This window comes from Telopea speciosissima, chromosome 11, assembly GCF_018873765.1.
Source record: "Telopea speciosissima isolate NSW1024214 ecotype Mountain lineage chromosome 11, Tspe_v1, whole genome shotgun sequence".
NCBI lineage: Eukaryota > Viridiplantae > Streptophyta > Magnoliopsida > Proteales > Proteaceae > Telopea > Telopea speciosissima.
The window spans coordinates 3,278,429-3,297,812 of record NC_057926.1 but is presented as its reverse complement, the minus strand read 5'-3'; the positions used below and the strand labels follow the sequence as shown (position 1 = coordinate 3,297,812).

At 39.5% G+C, this 19,384-nt stretch overlaps 2 protein-coding genes across 2 annotated transcripts; both read right to left on the bottom strand.

Moving 5' to 3' along the window:
• Window positions 1-5,776: 5,776 nt before the first annotated feature.
• On the bottom strand, window positions 5,777-8,126 carry LOC122645547 (pentatricopeptide repeat-containing protein At2g33760-like). Its single transcript, XM_043838858.1, has one exon. The coding sequence runs from the start codon at window positions 8,037-8,039 to the stop codon at window positions 6,243-6,245; it is 1,797 nt and encodes a 598-aa protein (XP_043694793.1). The 5' UTR covers window positions 8,040-8,126; the 3' UTR covers window positions 5,777-6,242.
• A 6,022-nt stretch (window positions 8,127-14,148) lies between these two features.
• Window positions 14,149-17,439, bottom strand: LOC122645553 (glutaredoxin-like). Its single transcript, XM_043838864.1, has 4 exons — window positions 17,276-17,439; window positions 16,133-16,221; window positions 14,777-14,875; window positions 14,149-14,406 (listed from the first exon to the last, which is right to left on the bottom strand). The coding sequence occupies exons 1-4, from the start codon at window positions 17,329-17,331 to the stop codon at window positions 14,324-14,326; spliced, it is 327 nt and encodes a 108-aa protein (XP_043694799.1). The 5' UTR covers window positions 17,332-17,439; the 3' UTR covers window positions 14,149-14,323.
• Window positions 17,440-19,384: the final 1,945 nt, after the last annotated feature.

The following is a 19,384-nucleotide window of genomic DNA, read 5'->3' as shown; positions in this document are numbered from 1 at the left end:
TTCAGTCGGAGATGATTCTGCAACCACCTTTTCCTCCAAACCCATATTTTCTTTAACGGGTTCCTTCACATCTCCGTTATCTTTCTCTTTCCCCTTCTTCTTCTCACACTGAAACAACTTTGCTTTCTTCCTCCATCACCTAAAGAAAATTTCAGAAAGATCTCTGCAACATTAAAAACCCCTGAAAAGAAAAACAGAGACACAGAGAAAGATAAATGGATTGTTTCAGCGGTTCTTACAACATCAGCTGCGCCCATCTCTGTTTAGAAATCTGTGGAAACTGGAAAGAGATGGTGGGAATGGAGTCGGCGGTCGTATCTGGTTGAATCTTTGATCTATTTTTCTGGCTCTGCTCAAGTTAATAGCTAAATGCTTAAGATTTTAACCCCAACTTCTCTCATTTTTGGTAGCTTTAACCCTTTTGAGGATCTCTCTACCAAAAAAACAAACCCTTTTGAGGATCTTGGTGTTAAGGGTTTCCCCATCTACATCCACACCTCTTATTGGCAGGGCGTGTAAGGAAATAAGGCATGCTTCTAAAGCACAGAGAACTGACAATAAAATTTTTTTTGGGGGGGGAATAAATGTAAGTGAAGTTAGTAAAACACTGAAACATGCGACGGTTGACGGCAAATAAATTAAGGACAGAAGCTTCATTTGGGATTCAGATCTTCTACGGCCTTGAGAGTAACAGCCATCGTCCTGGCTTCTGGGGTTAACACGTATCCTTATGAAAATCGAATGGCCAGTTTTAAAATTTTCAAATACTGTTTGTGAAACTCGGTTGATCCCAGCAATCCAGTCGGATCGGCCAGTCAAACCGAAACCACCCAACCTCGCGGACTTTGTCGGTTGATACGTGGGTATGGAAGCTCGTCTTCTTCCTCTCACGCTTCTGAATCCAAAGAAACCACCCAACCTCGCAGACTCTTCATTGGCATCCACGGACTCTCTTTCCACAAACCCCTTTCGTTTTCTCCATTATTTAGCACTCTTGCCTCCTCTTCTCCTCATTCCTAATTCAGTTTGAATTCTCTCTTATCTTCTCTTCTTCGATTTTATTCAAGTACTTGAAGATTCAGGAATGGCAGGAGAAATTGGATGGAGAAGGATTGATTGGAGAGCTTTGTAATGGGTTTTATTTATTGATGGGCCCTAACAAGGAAGTCATCACGTTTGAAAGCTTGAAGAGGAACACTAATTTACTAGGGTTGTAGGGTTTGAAAGATGATGAATTGTTGTCTATGTTGAGAGAAGGTGATTTGGATGGTGATGGTGGTCTAAATCAGATGGAATTTTGTATTTTGATGTTTAAATTAAGCCATGAATTGATGGAGGAGTCAGAGAGTTTGTTGGAAGAAGCTCTGATACAGGAATTGAAAAATCCGTAATTGGGTTCTTCGTTTTCCCCTTTGTTCTTTTCGTTTGTAATTTTTTTTTCTCTCAATACTTTTTCTCATTTGTTTTCCACTTTTTAGTGGCAATGAAAATAATGGAATCAAGCTTTGAAAATAGTGTTTCTTGAATTAGAGAAGTTGATAAATGTTCTTGAACAATTACAATTTGTAGACAATGGCCGTTGGAGAGGAAGGCTTCAAAATCCCCTTTTTTCTGCTACTCAAATGGAACCAGATGCGTGAGAGGAATAAAACCTTCAATTTCTGCTACTCAAATCAGAACCATATGCGTGAGAGGAAGAAGACTCGATTTCTGCTATGCACAAACCAGAACCAGATGTGTGAGAGGAAGAAGAGAGGTTTCCATGAGCGTGAGAGGAAGAAGAGGAGCTGGTTTCTCGAACGATTGTCCCTCTCTTCAAAACAAAACCCTAGTGGGTTTGATCGGTTTTAGTTTGCGACCGGTCCGGCTTGGTTTGCTGGGATCAACCAAATTTCACAAACAACATTTGAAAATTTTAAAATTGATTGTTTGATTTTCATAAGTACATGTGTCGAGCCCAAAAACCAGGGCAGGACGATGGCTGCTACTCTCAAGGCCGTAGAAGATCTGAATCCCTTTATTTGAATCCAATTTTCTTTTGTACCTAACGCTAAGTTTTGACCGTTGGTAGGCGGACTCGGACTTGACCCACCCATGTTGAACTCTCTCGTGAGTTGAGTTGAGTTGAGTTGTTACCGACTCATATCTTGTCAAAGGAGGAGTCTGTGTCACAAGTCATAACTTCTAGGTTTCATCCTTTCTCTAGAAGGAATTAGGAACCCTTGCAAAACTTTCGAAGGGACCTAGTTTCTTAAATATAGGGTGAAGAGAGAATCTCTTAATCCATAAGTTGTGTGATTTGGATTATTTTTTTCGTTGGGGGGGGGGGGTGGTTAAGGGCATTTGGATGAGACTTTGAAATAGTTAAATGAGTATTTTGAACCTTATAAAATAGGGTGGAAGGAATAATGAAACTCCAATGATTAGATTCTCTTCACCAATTCTTAAATGAAGTAGATAAATTCAGTGGCATTCATACTTGGCCGAGTGGTTTTCCCTACTAGTACAAAACTCGACCTTAGCCCCTTGCCCTAATTCCAAGTTTAAATCCTAATTTCACCCTAAATTCTAAAACCCAATACCCGAAACCCTAACCCTAATTTTCTGAAACTTCAAATTTTGTTTGAACCTTATCCAAACCTTCACTGTTAGCTTCCCCTAGACCTGCCTAGCATTACCATATAAAAATTACCCCCATTCCTCCAAACCTAACCCTAGAAATTGACCTAAACTCCTATTCTACTCTATTAGAACTGCAGAACCAGCAGCCCCTTTGGTCCTTTGTCATTGGATCTTGGATAATTGGCGTCTAGTAGGACTTTTACCTATCTAGAGCTACATTAAGTGGTATCACAGCCCATGGCTGACCCCATGGCTACAATGCTCGAGATGTTTTAGAAGCTTGTTGCTGAACAAAGGGCTGCAACTGAAGCCCAGAAGGCTACAACTAATATCATCATCGCTAGGTTGCAATGATTGGAAGAACAGAGAGTAACCCCTGACAGATACAACAAGTTACCCATGGATGAAGACAGGTACCAGCTCAATTCGGTGGTACAGAGGCTACCTAGTAGAGATGGAAATCCTAGATATGGATACAGAGGTCACAGAGATGGACCTAGAGGTCACAAGGATTACAAAGAAGACAGGGAAAGGTATAGAGACCACAAGGAAGCCAGGTATAGAGAACAAATTTTCATTGCCAAAGAAAGTTGAAGGTAAAGCTGAAGTAACAGTGAATTGTGATGAAAAGAAAGAGACCACTCCTATAGCTTCAAAGATGGAAAGTCAATATGTAGAAGATCTTACTGAAGTGGTCTATGTCGAAGAAACCAATGTAGGAAAGGCTGCAACAGCGGAAGATGAAGAGGTGGTTAATAACATTCCAAAGGAAAACAATGGCATTCAAAATGTTGTCCTTGAAGAGGTGGAGCTTGCGTCTAAGAAGGTTACTAACACTGAAGACTTTATAGATAGGGCATTCACGGTTGATTCAGAGGTCAAACACGTAGAGTTTGCCATGCCACCATGGTTCTTCGAAGAGAAAGCTCCACTCCTTGAAGACTTTATCCCTAATGTTCCCGCATCACCAGAATTTTGTTTGGGAATGATTAAAGCTGCTACTCATATGTTGTTTCCCCCTCATCACTGCAAAATCGAGGACGAATTTTTTCAAGCAGGGGAGAGTTGATGCAGATTCATCATCGAAATGGGCTTATTTCCTTAGAAATAAGTCTAGGGTTGGGATATATATATGTTGGGCCTTTGATCCCAAGGGTTTTCTATGTAATAGGCCACTTTAATGGGCCTAAACTAGGGGTACATAGGTTGCATAAGGGATTAACCCGATACTTAGTTTATTTTTCATGTTTTAGTGTTTTAAATTGAACCGGTTGAACCACTGGTCCAATTTAAGTGAAATGTTCCTATTGGCTGATAGGGTCTTATATCCTATTGGTTACTTAGGAATCTTTTTAGTTTAAGTGTTTTAATTGGTTTTTAGTTGTTTATTCGTACCCTTCCATGATTTAAGTGAGGGAAATGTTTAGATTGTATTAGGATTTGGCTATTAGCCTTTTATTATAAATATTAAATCATGGGAGGCTCCCCCACAGTTTGATGAATTAAAAAAAACATGTGTTTGCTGCCTTTGTTGATGCTGCTGCTCCTTGAGAGTGTTTATCCTTGTGGTTCTATCAAGGTGGAAAGGGTAGGTGGATCTCCTACGACTCCTTACGCCATGACGGCTAGGAGGATCTCCATTGAAGGTGGTTCTATCCTTCTCCATTATTCAAGCTGCTACTGCTGCTGCCATTGAAGACCTGCAACTTTCTCCTTATTTTCTAGAAGATTACATACAAGGTAATTTTTGAGAAAATCCTACCCAGCCAGATCTGACCATTAGACTACTTTAATATTCAAACCCTAGCATCTCCAACACTTCCCCTCCACTCGATATTCATCTCAGCCCCATCCAACCACCCAAACCGTAATTCCCCATTAACCTCCATTAATCCGAGAACCCTAGAATTTTCAGAACTAACACTTCCAGCCATCACTTGGACTTCATACCTTGGCCGAGTGGTATTCCCTACTAGTACAAAACTCGACCTTAGCCCCATTCCCTAATTCCAAGTTTAAACCCTAATTTCACCCTAAATCCTAAAACCCGAAACCCTAACCCTAACCCTAACCCTAATTTTCTCAAATTTGAAATTTTGTTCGAAACTTGTTCAAACCTTCACTGTTAGCTTCCCCTAGACCTGCCTAGTATTACCATACAAAAATTACCCCCATTCCCCCAAACCTAACCCTAGAAATTGACCTAAATTCCTATTCTGCTCTATTGGAATTGCAGAACCAGCAGCTCCTTTGGTCCTTTGTCATTGGATATTGGTTAATTGGCCTTTAATAGGACCTTTACCTATCTAGAGCTACATTAGGTTTCCTATTGCTCAACCTATGAAGATGTTTTGTGACAATCAAACTGCTATTTATATTGCAAGCAATTTAGTATTTCAAAGCACATTGAAGTTGATTGTCATTTTGTTCGGAATGCTGTTATGAAGAAGTTGATTTCTACTCCATTTATTTCGACTGCAAATCAACTTGGTGATGTGTTTTACCAAGCCGCTGTTTGGACCTACTTTTCGAAGAAATTGTTTCAAGCTGGGTCTGCGTGATTTATATGCTCCAGCTTGAGGGGGAGTGTTGAAGTGTATCGAGTTTATGGGGTTGAGGAGAAATCTCGATTAGAAGATTCCATTATTCTAATCAAGATTCCTCTCTACGTGGTTCTGTGGTTTTGTTGGTTTATAATTAGGTTTAGACTAGTTTCTATCTTCATTCTCTTATTGTAACTACGTGTTATAGTATGGATCCTAATCAGATTAGTCCTCTTTTGTAGTCTGGTTTATATCCAAATAAAGGCAGTGAGGGGAGGCTGTGTTGATCGATTATTCTCACAGTTCTCTTCCTCCCTCTGCTTCTCCTCTTCTCCTATTATCAGTTCTGGTTCTTTAAGCAAGTATTGAGTCACTTAATGAGTTCCAAGATTTCCCTGACTGGAATGGAGTGCTTACTTGTTTGAATCAAAATGATGTGAAAATTATGCAGATAAGTAGATGAATTAAACACATTAAAACTTTCCACAGCATTTGAAATTGTCAGATTCATTATCATATATAAACAACCTCAAAAACCAATAGTCAAATAAGATTTTAAGTCTGTCTTGGTGATCAGCACCTGAGAATTTGATCCTGCGGAGATCATGAACTGCTAACAGACACTATATGTTGAAAACTTCAAACTGATAAAACAGAGCTGAACCAAACTCGCACAATGACAATCCATAAAGATGTATGCGAGTCTCCTCAGAAGTCAGAATGATCACATATTGGACATCCACTGCCACCTCTTTACATTAGGTATGCCTGAACAAGAAGACATTTCAGAATCCAACCAAAAGAATGTTGCCCTTTTTGAGGAAGCTTTGCTTTCAATAAAAAGGAAACCCCATTGCCTTCTATTAACAGGAACCATGGGCCAGTGAAGAAGAGTCTTTGCCACATGATGAAGATTTAAAGGGGTGCAAAAGCACTCCTGAATCCTGATTAGTGTTACAACATAACCTTGATTCCAATCCTGGGAGGAGGCTAAAAGAACTTCTTTGAACAGCAAATGGTTCTCCATGCAACTTCATCCCATCAACACTCTGAAACTTAACAAACAAATGAAGGCGGTTACCAGTAATCCTGGCAAGAACATGACCCATGTTTGAAATGGTGGAATCGATGCTTATCTCGAACAATTATTTCCCTATTAGCAACGATTGACATGAACTTGATTGCGGAATGGCAATCAGCACACATGCGAAGGTTTTTCACAATCCTGATTAGTGTCCCATGGTGGGTGTTCATGAGACCAAACGCTAGTGCAAGCTTCTCACTATGGGATCTAACAGCAAATTCTCTCTCTTCTTCTTCCAGTTCATGCATCACTGAATCAGATTCTGGTACATAACCTGCTTCTCTGGATTTCCATATTAACTCATCAAGATATTGATAGATTTCAGTTGTCTGTGGATGGGACTTATCACCCATGCAAAACATGTGTGTCACAAAATTGATCTCTATTAAGCTATAGCCAACTTGCTTTTTAAGGCCTTTATGTATCATCATGTTTCTTACTCTTTCCACTCGATCCATCTTCCCTGCTGATGCATAAATGTTTGAAAGCAACACATAATGCCCAGGATTATCAGGTTCTAGTGTCAGTAGACGCTCGGCCACTTTCACTCCAAGATTGAAATTTTTGTGCATCTTGCATGCCCCAAGCATTGCTGTCCACACCGCAGGTGCTGGCTCCCCGGGTATCATCTCCTCAATGTACTGAACTGCTTCATTCAGAAAACCAGCACGTCCCAGCAAATCAACCATGCAAACATGATGTTCCATCCTCGGCGCAAACCCATAATCCCGGCTCATGCACAAGAATGCTTGGCGCCCCTCAATTACTAACCCTGAGTGCGCACATGCAGACAAGACTGAGACAAACGTGACATCGTTTGGTGGTGGCCCATGGTTTCTCATATGATAGAAAAGCTCGACGGCCTGGCTACCATAACCATGCATACCATATCCAGAAATCATAGCTGTCCAAGCCACAACATTTCGTTCAAGCATCCCATCAAAAACTTGTCGAGCTTTGGTCACATTACCACATCTGGCATACATGTTAATCAAAGAAGTACCTAGAATTACACTAACACTTAAACCATTGTCAACAATGTAATTATTCACCCATTGACCCAAATCAAGAGCTCCCAATTGAGAACAAGCAGACAACAGGCTCACCAGAGTAGCTGAGTCTGGTTCCACCCTCATTTCCAGCATCTGGTAGAACAATTCAACTGCTTCTTTAGCAAAACCATTTTGCTCATAACCAGAAATCATCGAATTCCAGGCAATGATGGTTCTTTCAGGCATTTTATCAAACACTTTTCTGGCAGCAACTAAATCACCAGATTTGGCATAAAAGGTTACAAGGGCAGCTTGGACGTAGGGGTCTGAACCAAACCCAAAAGCCAAAACATGAGAATGTATTACTTTACCAAGTCTCAGTGCCGCTATATCAGCACAGGACTTAATAATGGCTGTGAAGGTGTAATTTGATCGTAATAATTCAGCACGGTGCATACGTTGGTAGAATACAATCGAATCAAGAGGAAAACCAGATCTGGAAGAGACTCTGATGAGGGAGTTAAAGAGGAACGAGTCGGGATTAGGGACAAAGAAGAAAAGCTGACGAGTGTAGGCAATAGAGCCAGCAGAACAGGCCAAAGTTATCAACTTGGTGAGAAGGGCTCGGTTGTGGTGAAGACCAGAAATGATAATGTGGGCATGTACTTGCTGCAGGGGCCTGAGATGAGACCCTGCTTTTAAGAGAGTTTTGTAGGTTAAGGAGTGTAGAGGTGAAGATGGTACTGATACTTGGTGGGATAGAGCAGGAGCTAACTGCTGCTTCTGCACTTCTGGCATGCTATCTTTGTGCTTTCTTTGAAGCAGATGGCTCTCTTTAAACTCCCCACTGTTTTCCAAATGGCTGATAATTGAGGATTCTTTCTGCACAAGCAAACACTAAATGGACGCATCAGCCATTCTTTCTGCCCTCTTTAAACTCCCCACTCCATGGTTCTTTCAGGTATTCTATCTAAAACTCGTTATTTTTATATTTGATTCACCCATCACTTAATGTGATCCAACAATGGCAGCATCAGCCACCCATTGGTATGGATAGTTGATGGATACTCCCATGGGACTATTTTTCGTGGTTCCAGAAGGTCCAACGTCTTCCACTCTTTCCTCAGCTTGCTTGCATGTGGGAGCGGTGAGCGGGAGGGTTTTGTAACTGGTCTTGCTCTTTGTGAATGACAAAATTTGGAAGATTAAAGACTCTGTTTGGGTCGCCGAATCCCCTGAAGAACTGAAGATAAAGACTCAAAGAGAAGGCGTTGTTTACTTCACGAAGAGAAGAAATCTGGAAAGATGGAGGGAGTCCAGAAAGGCATAGTTTTCTCTCGAGCTTGTGAGTTTTGATTGAAGATCAACAACAGTATCGAAAAATCCAGGACTCACGAATTTGACAGTGAAACTGAAGATGATTATTGCTTACATTCCTCGATGACCTCACCATTGACGGAGAAAATTGGAGAAGGTCGGAGAAGTGGCCATTGACCGTTTTGGGGGTGTAGCTCATAGGAAAATTATCGTCTCCAATTCTCTATAGCTCGGTAGTGCGGCACTGCTAGTGTGGATGTTTGACATGTGTCAGTTTGAATATCCAACAATCCAAGCTCATTGATTATGTTAAGCTTAGATCGTTGGATGTCCAAGCTGCTATGTGTCAGACATCCACATTAACACTGTGCACTACTGAATTATAGGGAATTGAAAAAGATAATAATCCGTACCTCATATGGTAGAGAATGCAACTGCGCAGGTATAGATTGTGTGAGATCGATTGTAGTGATTAACGTCATTGGAGGGGAGCCTAGGTATTAGAACCATCTCCTACGCCCTGAATCCGATCTCATGGAAACCACTTTATGGACCCTACTTTGTGGATTCCATCATATAGGTTTAGAGGTGTATGAGATGGTTTTCGTAGAACTGAGCCGACCTCATTGGAGGGGATCTAGAATAGTAGACCACTTATATTCTCAGTTGGCAAGGACCAACGGCTCACAATTAAGAGGTCATGAATTGAACTTTCCTTGGGGCCTACCTATCAAAAAAAAAAAAAAAAAAAAAGGTGAAACTAACCATATTATGGGGTTGGTACCTATTTTGTGTTTTTATGTGTTTGTATTGGGTGTGAAATTGTGAATACTTTCTTTGGGAGCATGCATTGATTTTGAATGAGGATTTCTAGATGGACTTTTTGTAGATTTGTATTTCGGAAAAAATAAACTGTTTGGTTATCCTGATTCTGTGACGTGAATCTTTCTGAATGTTTGGTTACCCTGATTCTGTGACATTATTCTTCTTGAAAAATTGTTTGATTACCCTGAGTCTGTCAGGTGGATTTATCCTGAATCTATTTGAAAAACTGTTTGGTTACCCTGATTCTGTGAGTTGCCAAATCTTAAATTTAGAAGTACAAGACACTTTAATTAATAATTAAAAAATAATGTCATTACCATATTAATGTACCCAAATAATTATACAAAAATCTTACATGTAGCCACAATATCCATCTGAAAAATGAAATTCCACAGAAAATGATCATTCCTAATCTAAATCTTTCTCCTAGTCAGATTTGGAGTTTTGCTGTATGAGCCAAACTCCATAGGATTTGATCCATTGATTGAGATCCTCTCCCGGGCGGGACGATGTCCAACGCACATCGTCCGGCTGGGGAGGCCTCGATCCACACGCCATTGCACCGGGATGTGTGCGGTGGTGTGGATCGAAGCCCCCCAGCCGCACGATGTGCGCTGGACACCGTCCGGCGCACAAGTGCACTGAAGAGGATCTCAATCCTTATTTTTCCTGTTAGCAAGGTGGAGAAATGAACCAAGAATTCTCTTTCTTCATCATCAATCGGATCACAATTTGCGACCCAGAATTCTATTTCATCATCAATCCAATCACCATTCTTTTTTGTTTGATCCCTGGGTATAGTAAAAATTTCATACGTTTGATCATTTGCACCCGCTTCAAGCCCTAATGGAATGCATATTTTTCCTTTTTAGGTTTAATCCTTACAAGTAATAGGGAAGGGGAAAGCATAACTAGGTTTTTTAAGTCAATTCCAAGTTTTAAATGTCAATTACTAGAGATAATGCTCATCCTATTTCTAGTCCTTTGTCTCCAATTGAATACCATGAGTTGCTTAAAGATGGATCTCATAGTATAATTTGTGGTGGGAGTCAGATTAAGGAAACAAGTGGACCATATATGTTAGCATGTAGAGGTAATCCATCTTAGATAATGAAGCCTCGTTCTCTTTGTCTCTGTGTTGATGATTGGACTTCAATTTATGGATTGAGCTTTCCTCAAGCCATGGTGAAAGAGCCTTCCCCGATGGCCATCGTTGGCCTTGGATGGGTGCCAGCAACAGTGAAGGGAAATTTTTGGGCAGAGATTAATAATGATCCTCGATTTGTAGGTTTTTCCTTCACCCAAAAAACTTTCTTCTCGATTTCTTTTTGTTGTTGTTGTTGTGTCTTGAACCTGAATTATATAAAAAACACACTCAAACTAAATAAACTAATCTAAGCCACGACCACCCACCGTAATTTAGAGTCAACTTGTTATAAACCCACAAAACTGGGACTAAGCTCAAAAACTATAGAAATGGTCCAATATGATAGAACTCCAACACTGAAGAATAAAGGAATTTTTACACACAATAGTTGTCAAGCATCAATTTGTCAATTTCTGTAGGAATGCCAATCTACAGTCTCTGGAAGCCACCACTTAGAGCATATGTGAAATTTTGTTTTTTTTTTTTTTGGGGGGGGGAATAGAGCCACAAAATCACCAAATATAAACCATACATTTTGATTAATCAGTGGATTTGTGAAAAGAGTTTCACAAATATCAGATATTACTCTCTGATAGCGTTGTTCTTGTAGTGATAGACGGTATGGCCACTGGGCAACATAAAATCCCCTTGGTATATGCATGCCTTGGTATATACCACCTTTATCCACATTGAACTGCAAATTCATCAAAAAAAAAAAGAGAGAAAGAATTATATATGAACAAGCATTTAAGAATGGAAAAATACAATTGTATATGAACAAGCATTTAAGAATGGAGCTCTCATGAGCAATACAATTTGATTTAAATTTAAAGGAAAACAGAATCTTTCTAGGTATACGAACAAGCATTTAAGTATACTACATTATCATCAGCATCATCATCACTATTATGACAAGTTCCATTCTTCCCCCACCCCCTGCTTTAAGTTTAAAGGAAAACAGAATCATTTCAGTGTCATCATCACTATTACGCTAATATGAAACACAGAAATTTAAAGTTTTACCCTTCCTAGCTATCTTAACCCCCTTCTTCTTCACTGTCTACTCTTTCATCTTTTCCCTTATATCTCTATAAATTATAAATTACCTTCTCTATCTTCTAGCTTCTATAACCCAAATCTCCCTTCTTTCTTTGAACCCTAACCCATCAAGGTCCTCATCTCTTTCACAGTTTCACTTTAAAAGTCAGTGATGAGAGTGAAGAGTTTCATTTGATTATGTTCTCGATTGAGCACCAGGGTACATTATTCTTCATGGGACAATATTGTTTTCTGTGGACACAAGGAAGATCATTACACCATTCCACCAGACAATGAGTAACCAGATCTCTTATTGATGTACAACTCACCTCAACTTGAAACTCTTGACCCATTTCATCACACCATTCCATAAAAAGAAATTGAAATATATATTAAAAATGAAGAAAGACCATTGAATAGTACACCAATGTCAAAAAGTGTCACCATGGACAATTAATAGAAATTTCCCATTCAAGCATGTTTACATATGTTTGAAGCATTAGATTGCAAAAAAGAACATCCAAAGTGATTATTTGGCTTTGGACCCTATGACATATGGCAACCATGTCATCCTAATGGGGACTACAGTCACTAAACAGCAAGCTAACAATCTAACCCAACGATAGGATCAATAGGACTAGTAAACAGCAAGGTAGGCTCTTTGTAATAGTAATAGATAGTAAACAGGCCTACCAGCAAGGATAATACTTACGACTCTCGCCACTAGGGTATCCCAAATAACAAGATCAAGATGTTGTTCATAAAGGTTAAACAGCAAGGTGAGACCTCACTGCCAGCAGTAACAGATAGATCGGAACTTAATGAACAAGTTACTCTCAAAATAGAAACTTTAGACAACAGTAATATCAACCCAAAAACAAACTATTGCAGCCTTCAATCCAGCAGTCTGATGGATTCCAAACCTGGATCGAAGGTAACAACAAGGGAGGGGAATAACATGCTTAAACTTGGATTGATCTGATGGCTTGATCTGGAATCAAAGACTAAAATTTAAGCGATGACACTGTCAAAACAGGCCTATTGCAAACACTATTTGAACTGTTAAGGTTAGTTAACCAAAACTACAAGATCAAGTTAACCAACTCCAATTTTGTAGAGAAGATCTCCCCATTGGAAACCAATGAAAGATGGTTTGGATCTCAAGCTTGTTAAAGATGCTTGGATTTATTTAAGTGTACCAATCAACAAGTTTGTATACGAAAGTTGGGCAATTGTTATAGAATGGGAATGCAGAAAACCATCACATTTTGTTTAGTCAAAATTTTAGTCATCCAATTAAAGATACAAGGAGAAGTTAGATGATATTTTTCTCCTCTAGTTTCCATGTTCAAAACATTCAAGGCCAAAACAAAGGCTTAAAAAGCCAATCCAAAGGGGGAGGGGGTTTAAAACAGTCCCCACTGAAGCAAGGATTTCACACAAATTTCCCATTTAAAGAAGCAAGACCAAACAGAGTACTCACTAACAACAGAGTTGATTATTACCCTTTAAAATAAAGTAATTTCACCTGCATTGACTCAATCCAAGACAATACTAATTTATCATAGATAACAACTTAAAAATACTGCCCTAGAAGGTCACCTCCATACTCATTTATAGGGGAAATGGAAATGGAAATGGCAATATAATCTGATGCTATGGCTGAGTTGAGTTTGAGGGGGGGTTTTACCTGAGATTTAGGGCAAGAACAAAACCGTAGATTTATGGTACACAAGAACAAAATCTAATGCTTTAACGCAAAAAGAAATTCACAAGCTTGATTTGAAGGCCGCAAGCTCAATTTGAAGGTCACGAACTCGATTTGCAGGGCTGTTCTTGAGCTTCAGTTTGAAGGTCGCAAACTCCGTTTTTCATGGGGATGTAACGCCAGTTATAGGACAAAGATCCTGCAAAAATGAAACAAATCTTAGAGGGGTAGAGAGAGACAGAGCGCAGAGAGATAGAGAGACGGGCAGAGAGAGCTAGAGAGCAGAGAGAGACAGACATAGAGAGTGAGAGAGAGAGAGAGAGAGAGGAAGGAAGTACCTGCAGAAGATCTTCGAACGCAGCTCTTCAGGTCATGCTTGCAGAAGTTCTTCGAACGCAGTTCTTCAGGTCTTGCTCGCAGAAGATGAAGAACGCAGCTTTCAGGTCTCAAGAACCCTCATAAATTTTCCCGATATTTTGTAAATCTTGAGATTTATGCCCTTTTATACCCTGCCCTAGATTTGTGTTTCAATTTTGATTTCACCTCATGAGGTGAACTCTCAAGATTTCACTTTTTACACTAAATTGATGATTCTCGGGAATTTTAAAATCTGTGGAAGGTCATTTGCTTTTTTCATCCAAACGATTTTTCTAAATGAGATTCATGTATCCGGAAAATTAAATCCCAAAGATTTATCCAACCAAACGCGGTGTTTATAGCCCCCGAGGAAGCATCCATTGCTTTTAGATTGTAAGAATGGTTTCTGCTATAGAGTTTTCCGTCCTTAATTTGAACTTCATGTTCCTACCTGACAAACTTAGGTGTACGTATTGATCAGCCAGACAAGTCAGAATATCACCACATAGTCATAAAATATTCGACATAGTAAATTTATTTTATTCCATCTGATAGTTCTGTTTTTATTACAGATGCAATCACAAGCACAACACTATGTTCATCCCTCTACTGAAACTATTTAAGTACTAATCTGCGTCTCGTAGTTGCTGCCATTCATCTTCGATGTGCTCATGACTGCCCTATCTGGTTTCAAGCAGTAGCAGGTTTAGCAAGAGAGCCAGCTTCAGTAAGCAAGGGCACAAGCTTCCCCTCCTGGTGCTTTGCCATAGTTGCTGCAACCACCAGAAATCAGAAATCAGAAATCAGATATCGATTCATTGATGTTAATCTTTTAGGTTACGCCTGGCTGATCACTCCACTTGGAGCGAAAATTGATTATTTTGGTTTGCTCATAGCATCTGAATGCAAATGACATCAACAGAAGATGGACTCCATTCATCACTAGAATGTTAAAGAATGAAGGTAATGGTTTCCTTTCACACATTCTAATGAACAAATCACTATGGCAGAGAGAAGAGTCCATTCTGAAGCATCCGTTTATTTGTATCCATTACAAGGGAAATCAAAATGAAATGTTTCATTCCAGATGAGACCAAGCCTAATGAACCTGAAGGAAAATGGTGGAAGTTAAACAGGTCATACCATCGCAACCTCCAATGTGATTTCCACCAATGAACACATTGGGGACAGTCTTCTGTCCTGTCCATTCTTTGAGTGCGGACTGGATATCACTTCCATCACCTTCACAGGAGAGGAAAATAATTATAAGAAACATACAATTAGAATAGAAAGGAAATAAAGAACCATTCTCTTGAACAAATATACCATTGCCTCATGTAAACGTTTCTCAACATTAAGGCAGAATATCAAATCTTATGTTTTTTTTTCCCTTCGTAGTTCCCATCATCGAAGAAAGAAAGGTCCTCAATGATGGATAATGGGTGTAAGATCAGTAGAGAGGTGATACAGGTATCCCCCTTTACATCAAGTGAAAGCACAAATCTTCTCTACAATAAGTATCAGTGCCTCAAAGATGTCAAAGCAGACAGACGATAAAACCACTTTGGACATGCTGACAGTTCAAGTATTGGAATTCTGGTATCCAAAGAATGCGCAAGCTATCCCTTTATGCATTTTCATGCATACGGAATCTTACGTGAGTTTAAATTAACAACTATCCCTGCAATCCCACAGTAGTATACTCTTCAAAAGGGTACTCAAATCAAAGCAAACAGGGTCACAAAGAATCTAGTAATGGAAAAAGTCATATATAGGTATTAGGTTCACATTATAAACTCCAAAAAATCTTGCTTTGATATTCCTGTCAAGTAATTCAATAATCTAGAATGTACCCTATGGCATAAGATAACAGTATTTGTGTTCACTAATATATATTCCCACAAGGGGAAGAGCTGATCATCTTGCTAGTTTTGTAATTCGCAAATCATGGGATTATTCTGTTCCATCCTCAGTTTCATTAAGCCCGCTCGCTATTTCTATTTATTTTTTATGGTACTAAGCACACTCATTCAAATCTAGTGATACAGTGGGCACATATCCCAAAGAAGATATTGAATTAATCCCAGTCCCTACCCTCCCTTCACATGAGATAAAGATTCATTAAATAGCAATGCATCTAAAAGCTTCTATAAACAGCTGAAACCGGTTCACAGATTTAATCTACTAATACTTTTTCACAGCCAAGTTCTGATAACCAAAAGCAACAGATGAAATTTAAGTTGTGAAAATAATGGGAAGAACCAAGAGGAAGAAAGAAAATCTCTGAAGAGCTTTCTTTATGACAAAAAATACATATTCTGTAGTTTTATCAGATTGTTTTGTTATGATAAACCTGAAAAAAAATTCAAATGTTATCTGTGGCTTGAGTATGTTTGAACAAAAATATAGAAGACAAATATACTATATGGCATTTGAAGGAAGACTATATAAATGAATATATTTGGTTTGTAGTGCTGGTTGTACTCATAAAATACTCACTTTCTAAATCCAGTTCAACGACCTTGTAAGTTGCTTTTAGCTCCGACAGCAACTCCTTGACCCTCTTGCAATAAGGGCAGTGGGTCTTACTGCACATGTGACAAAGAGAAATGGAATGAGAGACTTGGACAGTTCCATCCAAAACTGTGAAGTAAATCAAAGATAAAAGATTTAATAAACAAGGTTTAGTATAGCTGCAAGGAGGCAAGGACACAGAAGGCTCCCTTCAGGCAAAACAGAATAAAATTTATGAAGTAATATCCAAGGAGAAGACAAATTTCCTTCCCTTGGACAGTCCAAACAAAGGAGGACATAATTCGAAGTAAAAAAGGAGAAATTATACCATCAAACAATAGCTGAGAAAGGGCGGGGGTGGAGAAGTAACAATTACAACAAGACTTTAGGATGCTTGGGTCACTACCAAAAGGGGTCTAGCCTTCAAAACATAACATACGAGATACTTTTGTTCATATAATTTTTAACCTATTAGTAGATAAACTTTTTTTCTGCTTACAGTTCATATGATTTCTACCTGATAAGTCTATAATCGATTTTTTACGTGTCCAATATTTTCACATTTCAGGGTTACTCCCCTGAATTTATCGATTTGAAACAAACTTCCACAAACTGAAAATTTTCAGATATAAAAAAATCTAACAGGTGGGATCATATTTTAATTCATTATAGACTGTTGTATGAAACTGTGAATGCTTAAAAACTTGTGATGCATCAGACAGAGAATAGGTTCTCATGTCTATATGACTCTATGCTTTGCTTGTTCAATTCCCAACACTTCAAAAGTAAATCAGTGGCAGTTGGGCTAACAAGAGAACCATCCATAATCGCAGCATTACACTTATGGGGGCTCCTTTCAGTGTTCCATTAGAATATGATTTCTTGCTTTGGTTGCTGAGAGAAATCTCAACAGTCCACAATTTATCTTGTTCTTACATTTACAGACACAATAACAACCCAGAACAACGAAACAAGAAACAACAGAATATTACTGGAGAAAAGCTCAAGAACAAAGTCTATAAAATGCAAAATCGAGGAGTACCCAAAAACAGATTCTATCAAAGCAAATCCCAAATCCAAAACAAATTAGAAGAAATTGAACCCAGAGAAAGAAAGAGGAAAGAGTACCCGAAGACCACGGTCGGATTTGATGAAACGATCTCCTTTGCCTTAGCCAACGCCATTTCAATCTTTAAAATCTCTCTTTTCTTTCTTAACTCTGAATTCTCTGGTTCTGCTCTGATCACAAAACAATCAAAACTCAGTTCTCAATATCTTCTACTCTTCCACAACCCTATCTTTATAGCTAACGGTTGTTACAGTTAAGTTAAGTGGACCCTACGGTGGAAGCTTGGCGGCTCCGAGTCTTGAAATCGTGGTCTATACGAATGACGTATTGACGTGTGGAATTGGTGGTTCCCCCTATCCTACGGCGAATATCTTCCCAGTTTCCACTCGATGCCCATCCGGCGACCATGTGGTTGACCGTTGTCCGAACGAGAAACTGGCTTTGGACCGGTTTTTTTTTGCCGGTCCATTGGATGGGTGACTACTGGATAGGGGCTCCTAGGTCTGGTGGAACCGTGAGTTTTTATCACCTGCAGTTCCCCTGCCCGGTACGGTTTTCTAGTGCCTCTAATAAAATGGGGTAGATCCCATCCGGGCAATGTGTTTGGTCAAGGGGTAGAATGGTCATTTCAACCCCCTATGTGAGGAACTACACAACTGTATCGGTCAACGAACCTCAGGAGATAAAGGTCCTATGTTCATTTTGTTGACTTTAACTAGTCAATGCGGTCAACTTTTTAAAAGATTAAAAGAGGAGCATTAAAAGTGATTCTTATTTATTTATTTATTTATTTATTTATTTTTGTGTTTTGTGTTTTGGGACAACACATGGACAAAATTGATGGGTAGGTGCAATTGTTTGTATTTTTATCTGCTTCATTTTTTGTCCGCTTCATTTTTCCAAGTTCCTCTAATAGATGTGGGTGGACCCCATTCAGGTAGGGGTAGGGTGGTCATTTTTGCCCCCTTCTATTAGAGGAGCTTGAAGAAATGGACCCGCCCAGGACATGGAGCAGATAAAGGTCCCAATTGTTCTTTCCACATGGAGCTGTGATGTTATATTTTTGATACTTGGATATCTAGGAAATGATTTAAATAGGTCACATATTATTGATGCAGCCTTACCCTTGCTTTCAGAGAAGTTTTTAGATTTGAATCTACGATCGTTAGGAGGCAGCTGGCAATGGAGTAACCTTACTGTTGCGAGGCCCACCCTTTACTTGCTAAGCCTTTTTTGTTTTTGGGTAGAACTTGATTAGCCTATATAGAATAAAACTTCACCAATCAAGGAGGGTTGAGTCAGGCAAATAAATGGGTAAAATCCTATCAATGTATGTCCATGCACCTCTCGTATGAAATAACATATTTGCTCCCTATTGTGGGGGTGGGGGTGGGGGTGGGGGCGGTCATTTCGTCTCCATCTTGTGTCTAGGTCCAGAGGCTACACTCCTGAACAGAGTCCTTTTCCCTTTAATTATATACCTTCTCATATATTAAGATATTCCCTTTATAATTTTTTCATTTCTTTTCAGTTTTAAAAGCTATTTGTAACTGATCCAGGTGTAACCGGACTTATTTACCCACCCCCACACCATTTACCAACATTTTAAGATAGGGTGTTTTTTTGTAGTTTTTCTCTCCTTCTTCTCCATTTCCAGCTCCAGCTTCGGCCCCTCCCTTCTAGGGGTTCCACAGTTCGGCTTCCTCTCTCCCTCCATCCCTCCCTCCTACCCCTCTCTGCTCCCCTACGGTTTCCTATGCCCATCCTAACCCCGTTGTCACCTGCAACTTATTGGTTTCGTACAAGATGAAACAACTGATAACCCCTGATACTTAGAATAAGAAGAACGACATGGTGGTGGCCAGGCAACTCCCATTACCGTAGTTCTATTCGGTGTCCCTGTCTTTATGATTCTTCAAAGTTGTATCGTGTCTGGGTCGCATCACCGTTTCGTACGCATTTGAATTGATCCATGTTCCACTTCTCTCTTCATCTTGGTATTTTCTCGAAATATTGGACAAACTCTTCTGCGCTCCCATCGCAACTCCCCGTCCCCGACCCTACCCTCCCCCTTAACTCCATGCCCCCTTCTCCCCCACCCAGTTGATTTGCATCCAAAAACGGATCTTCGTCTCACTTCTAAAGAAGAAGTTAAATTAGGAAAAATC

What these genes read in the sequence shown, in the direction of transcription:
- LOC122645553 (XM_043838864.1), bottom strand. Translation starts at nt 17,331, where the DNA reads ATGGCGTTGGCTAAGGCAAAGGAGATCGTTTCATCAAATCCGACCGTG. An exon ending in CGTTGAACTGGATTTAGAAA is followed by an intron (nt 14,876 to 16,132) that starts GTGAGTATTTTA and finishes TCTCCTGTGAAG; the next exon opens with GTGATGGAAGTGATATCCAG. An exon ending in TCACATTGGAGGTTGCGATG is followed by an intron (nt 14,407 to 14,776) that starts GTATGACCTGTT and finishes TGGTGGTTGCAG; the next exon opens with CAACTATGGCAAAGCACCAG.
- LOC122645547 (XM_043838858.1), bottom strand. Translation starts at nt 8,039, where the DNA reads ATGCCAGAAGTGCAGAAGCAGCAGTTAGCTCCTGCTCTATCCCACCAA.